The sequence below is a fragment of the Gekko japonicus genome, unplaced genomic scaffold, assembly GCF_001447785.1.
Source record: "Gekko japonicus isolate JY-2015 unplaced genomic scaffold, Gekko_japonicus_V1.1 scaffold2085, whole genome shotgun sequence".
NCBI classification, from domain to species: domain Eukaryota; kingdom Metazoa; phylum Chordata; class Lepidosauria; order Squamata; family Gekkonidae; genus Gekko; species Gekko japonicus.
The window spans coordinates 240139-246221 of record NW_015167115.1 but is presented as its reverse complement, the minus strand read 5'-3'; the positions used below and the strand labels follow the sequence as shown (position 1 = coordinate 246221).

Genomic DNA, 6083 nt, shown 5'->3' with positions numbered 1-6083 from the left:
CTCCTCCTCCTCCTCCTCCTCCTGCTGCTGCTGCTGCTGCTGCTGCTGCTGCTGCTGCTGCTGCTGCTGCTGCTGCTGCTGCTGCTGTTACTTTGAGCGACATTTCATCCCTAGAACGTATAGAATAAGAGCCGGTGGAGCTCCAGTAAACGGAGTACTGTACTTGGACCCTGGAGATCCGCGTTCAGATTCCTGTTTTTCCATGTAGCTCACTGGATCAGTAGGCATCGCTCAGGGCATCATTTTGTTCAGGGCGGCCATGAAGAGAAACAGGGGAGCCTCACACACGCTCCTGAGCTCCTGGTGGGAAAGGTTCCAGACAATAAAATAATTGCAAAAATAAATTGTGCATGCCTCTGAGCATGTGTGTCATTCTTTTGCCGTGCCTCAGAATGTATATTGAAGCTTTTATACCACCTGTCTCCCACATCTGTGAACTCAAAGCAGATTGTGAAATAAATGCAACATTCTAATTTAAACAAAAAGACAAAGGCATCGATGGTACCGTGCTTCAGCATCCAGGACTGGTGCCAGCTTCGCTACTTTGGCTCATTCAGGGCTGTGGGCAATAAGCTGTGGGCCAAGAAGGCCCCTTTTGCCTTGTGCCAAACCTTTAGCCCTGCCTAGGCTCCATGCCTGTAACAGAGGAGGAACCAAAGCCCAGCCAGTGATGTCTCATTCAGCTTGCAAAGACCTTCCCAGCCTCCCTCCCCTCCTGGAGGAGCCTTTGGCCCCACTCAGCCTGCATACGTGGATTGGAACAGAGGAGGAAGAGAAGCCCACGCCCCCAACTTCTTCCTCCTTAATGTCCGATTCCCCATGCATTCGAATAAATCCACGTTTGAAGAACAAAGTAGAGTTTATTATAAAGCGATGATTAGATCAGAACACAAGCATTGTTAGGAATAACTACAAGTCTCATGGGGAAACATAATAAAGGAACTTTGAACCAGGTTGGGACCAATGAGTCCAATTCCCGCTGGTGGGAAGGCAGATAAAACAAGCGCCCAATTCCTTGGGAACACAATGGTTCTGCAACATAAACACAAGTTCAGTTCTCAGGCACGAAATACCTAATAAGCTAAGCAACGCCATAACTCCATCCCACCTCCAGCTGGTTGACCTTGAGCAGTTCCGCAGATGTAGCAAGCAAGAGACAGTAAACACCTACACAGGGAAAACAGGGGGGAGGGACAGGGCACAATGTAACATACAGAAAATAACACCTTATGGCAGCTTGCTGACACTTAGCCAGCCCTTTCCCTCCCCTGCTCTGGTGTTTGGCACCATGAGCAATGCTCCCTCTAAGCTGTAGAGTCTTGTGAGCAAAAATTCTACTTTGTGAGCTACTGGCATTGAAGCTGTGAGCGAGCGATTTGGCTACTGCATAAATTAGTTTGCTCTGGAGCCATCCTTCCTGAGCTAAGACAAAAATGCATGAGCCGGAGGCTAAAAAACTGTAAGCTAGCTCACACTAACTCAGCTTTGAGGGAACACTGCCATGAGGTTTCAAACAATGAGGTTTCGTACGTCTGGCAAAACGCACATTTGAAATGCTGGGGGGGTGGGTTTACATATGGGACAACTTTTGCTGCCCTGAAAAACTCCCCTTTCATTTTGGAACTGGGGTGGTGGGGATTACTACTACCAATGCTCCCTCTGAGCTGTGTAGTCTTGTGAGCAAAAATTCTACTTTGTGAGCTACTGGCATTAAAGTTGTGAGCTACTGGCATTAAAGTTGTGTGCAGGTGATTTGGCTACTGCATAAATCAGTTTTCTCTGGAGCCATCCTTCCTGAGCTAAGACAAAAATCTGTGAGCCGGAGGCTAAAAAACTGAGCTAGGTCACACTAACTCAGAGAGAACCCTGACTACTACTACTACTATTATTATTTCTGAATTGCCCCATCCCTGAGTACACAGACCTCTGGGCGATTTACAACAGATTAAAACATACAAAAATACAGATTAAAATCAACAAATCAATTAGTCCTAATTTCACAGTCTCCAGATGGTGTCTGTAATTTCATCTAAAACCTGCTCTGGACTGTTCTTCCATCTCATGGTCAGGTTAAGGAGGAGGCCGAAGCGGGCAGGATGGAAGAAAAGAGGAGGGTGCCAGCTATGATGGAAAACGGTTGCTATGAGAGTCCAGCCGGAATATAAACTGAGCAAACTGAGTTTCTAGCAAAAGGAAGGAAGGCCAAAAAGACGGGAGGTGAAAAAACAAAACATAAAGCTCTGTTTTGCAGCTGAGGATATCCTGTTTTTGTTTCTCTTCTGGAAATGTATGGACAGCGTTTTTGTTTTTCTCACTGTAGATGGGTTGCCCAAAAGAGAGAGCGAGGCTTTCCATGAGCAGAAGGGCACCTTTGGATCCAACCCATTGTTGCATACAATTTTTGGAAGGAGACTCAAGCTCTGGGGACTCCTAGGCCAGATCCGGAAGAGCAGTTCGAAACAATTTAGGAGGCAAAGGGCAGAGAGATGCAGCACCCCAACTGCAGGAAAAGGTGAATTAGGATGAGCTGGTTGTGCAGGGCTCTGGATTGGGAAATACTTGGAGGTTTGGGGGATGGAGCCTGGGGGGTGCAGGTCATAGCTACAGTGGGGCATTTTGGGGCCCAGCACCCCGACTTCCTAACAAGGCCCCCTGACTTTCATCTAGCCCGGGCCTACCACCTTCCCCAAGCACAGCTTGCAAAGTTTTTCTAGTAGTTGTGGGTAGGTGTTCCAACTGGAGCTCCAACTGCTCCTACCTGCTCCAACAAATTTTTACTATTTTTATTTTTGTGACATCAGTGCCCCCCCGACTTATTTAAAGGCCCCCTGAATTACAAAATCCTGACTACGGGCCTGGGGAGGGTGGGGTCTGAGGAGGGAAGGGACCTCAGCAGGGCATAATGCCACAAAGTCCACCCTCTAACGCAGCCATTCTCTCCAAGGGAACTGATCTGAGTCATCTGGAGATCAACTGTAATAGCGGGAGATCTCTAGGTGCCACCTAGGGATGCCAGCCTCCAGGTGGGACATGAGGATCCCCGGGATTACGGCTCGTCTTCAGAATACAGAGAGCAGTTCCCCTGGAGAAAATGGATGCTTTGGAGGGTGGAATCTGTGACATTGTACCCCACAGAGGTCCCTGTCCTCCCCCGGTTCCATCCCCAAGTCTCCAGGAACTTCCCAACCTAAATCTGGTAACCCTACCTCCCATCCTCTGCCAATGGCCGGGGGGACCTGGCAACCCTAGTGCCACCTGGAGCTTAGTAGCCCTAGCGTAGGCCTTAATCATGCCTCCTGTCTGTCATGTCCACTCACAAACGCACGTGTCCAATTTTTCCAAGTTCTGTACATCCTTGTGAGCCAGTCTCACAAGCGCCATTACCAAGCAATGAGAACCAGTGTGTTTTGCCAGTTCTGTTCCCATGCGTCAGACCTTCCAGGAGCCCCACGTGTTTAGCCGCAGACTACAAGCTGGCGCTTATTTTCCAAGGCAGCCCCAATGTCAGCTCTTGGCATCCACACCCCGTGGATTAACAGAGAGTGACCAGAGAGCAGCAGATTAGTCTGAGGAAGTTTTGCCTGATTTATGTTGGCTCTCCTCTTGCAGTGTTGGCGCAGACTAGGGGTCGAAGTGGATTCTGAAATGTATCCAAATATCCTTCAAATAAATCCTCAAGTGAACATCCCGGCGCCGGTTTTCTCAGTCTCCCTCACAGTTCAAAGAGGGAGAGGTTTCAACACTACCCCATGCTCAGGAAGATCTGGGTTCAAATAATCCCCATTCTCTTATGAAGCTCTGCAGGAGACTGTAGGCCAGTAGCTCTTCCTCAGCTTCACCTCCTTCACAGGTTTGTTGGGAGGATATAATAAAGGAGAGAACCTTCTTCTTGGAGGGAGGACAGGATAAAAATGTGCAAGGGAGATCAATTTACCGCCAGTTTAATGCACCTGAGAATCCCATCCTAAACAGAGATTACACCTAAAGTGTCTTGAAGTCAATAGGTTTAAAAGGCTGTTAACTCTGCTAAAGATTAAATGTGTGAGTGACCCTGAGTTTTAAAGCATGGGAGAGAAGAATTGATGTTTAATCTCTATATTGCCCATAGTTTTAAATGGCTCTATTACATTCTTCGTTGTCTTTTTTCTTAAGACAGTTTGTTCCTGGGTGGATGTCACGGTCATTTGATGAGAAATATATTTATGGTAAAGCTCTCTCCCTCATACCCTATCCTCACGCACACCCTACGGCTGCAAACTCTGTGATGGAACTGATGTTCCTTATCAGCTAACAACACACCAGCTAAGTCTGAGGAAGGGAAATTAACTTTTATTAAAAGGACATTGTGGCTAAGAGTTGCTTGGTTTTTTTTAAAAAAAGAGTGGGCTTTGTGCGTAAATAAAGGCAGAAAAATAACATTTGCGGCCTTCTCAGAGGGATTATCCCGCACACGGTGCCCGTTAGATGTGACTTTCCATTGGTGAGGAGCCTGCTGTGTTTTCCTGAGGGCCCAAAAGGGCTGGTTTGTCACAAGAACAGGCTATGATTGTGGAAACACGAGGGAATACCTCCTGAAGTTGGGGAAGGTAGATGTACCAAATCACAACCCACGCTTGTGACAGAAAAGTGACATGACCAGGAAAATAAAGGTCTGTCCAAGAGAGGAGTCTACAGACAGGGCCAGGTTTGTAACAGTAGCGTCACTGTCATAAAAGAAAAGCCGTACCGTGTCTTTTATTAAGATCCACTGACATAATGCAGCACAATTATTTTTCAGGTTCTCTAAAACTCTACTCTGTGGACGGTTATGAATTTAAAGAGTCTTTCTGCTTTAGAGTTGCCAGTTCCAGGTTGGGAAATCCCTGGAGATTTGGGGAGTGGAGCTTGAGGAGGGCTCTCAGCAGGATAGAAGGCCATAGAATCTACCTTACAAAGCAGCCATTTTCTCCAGGTGAGCTAATCCCTGTCATCTGGAGATCAGTTATAATTCTGGGAGATCTCCAGGTCTGATCTGGAGGTTGGCATCATGCCCTGTCCCTTCAGATCTTCTGCTCTAGGGCCGAACTGCCATCATTTGCCAGTTTAATCTTCAGGTCCTTGATTGACTGGCTCAGAAGAAGAAGAGGAGAGGAGACTGGATTCATACCCGGCTCTATCCGAAAGAATCTCAGAGCAGTTTACAATCCCCTTCCCTTCCCCTCCTCACAACAGGCACCCTGTGAGGTAGGTGGGGCTGAGAGAGCTCTCTGGAGAACTGTCCTTGAGAGAACAGCTCTGAAAGAACTTATGACTGACCCAAGGTCACACCAGCAGCTGCATGTGGAAGAGTGGGGAATCAAACCCGGTTCTCCCAGATTAGAGTCCGCGCTCTTAACCACTACACCAAACTGGCTCTGCAGAGTCTCAGTGGCCGCAGTTTGGGTGACAGAGAAGGTCTCTTCTCTTCTCCAGGAGGAAGAACCAGGCAACTCTCCCCAGTTAACGAAACTTCCTCCTGAACATTTCTTACATGCTAAGCCGTGTGAGCTGAGCAGCCAGTCCCTGTGGGAAACTTAGCGTAAGTAGTCTGTCAAGGCTAAGATCCAGTTTTTCAGGGCTTATTCTTCTGAAGAACTTGGAAGCTTGCATCCTGTTTTATGTTATTTTGGGTTCTGCTTTTGTTTATGGATTTCACTCTCGATCTTCACACTTACCGACGTTCTTTATCCCTCTCGTGGGCTCCTGCAAGGAATCCTGGATTTTGTAATTTGGCATTGGTGTTAACTGGAACCAAATAGCTCAGTATAGCCCAGTCCTGTCAGCTATCAGATGCTAAGCAGGGTTGGCCCTTGTTTCTACTTGGATGGGAGACCACCAAAGAAGTCCAGGGTTGCTACACAGGGGCAGGCACAGGCAAAAACCTCTGAATGTCTGAATGTCTCTTGCCTTGCAAACCCTATTGTTGTTGTTCAGTCGCACAGTCGAGTCCGACTCTTCGCGACCCCATGGACCACATCACGCCAGGCCTTCCTGTCTTCCGCCGTCCTCCAGAGTTTGCTCAACTTCATGTTCGTTGCATCGATAACACTGTCTAACCATCTCAT

The 6083-nt window shown here is 47.7% G+C and overlaps 1 protein-coding gene across 1 annotated transcript in view; it reads right to left on the bottom strand.

The window, feature by feature from the left end:
• The window catches only part of CTSZ (cathepsin Z), a 22111-nt gene extending 16357 nt beyond the window's left edge, over positions 1-5754 (bottom strand). The window contains exon 1 of the mRNA XM_015412971.1: positions 5694-5754. Within this exon, the coding sequence (XP_015268457.1) occupies positions 5694-5754 (61 nt within the window). The remainder of the gene's footprint in view (positions 1-5693) is intronic.
• Between the last annotated feature and the right edge of the window lie 329 nt (positions 5755-6083).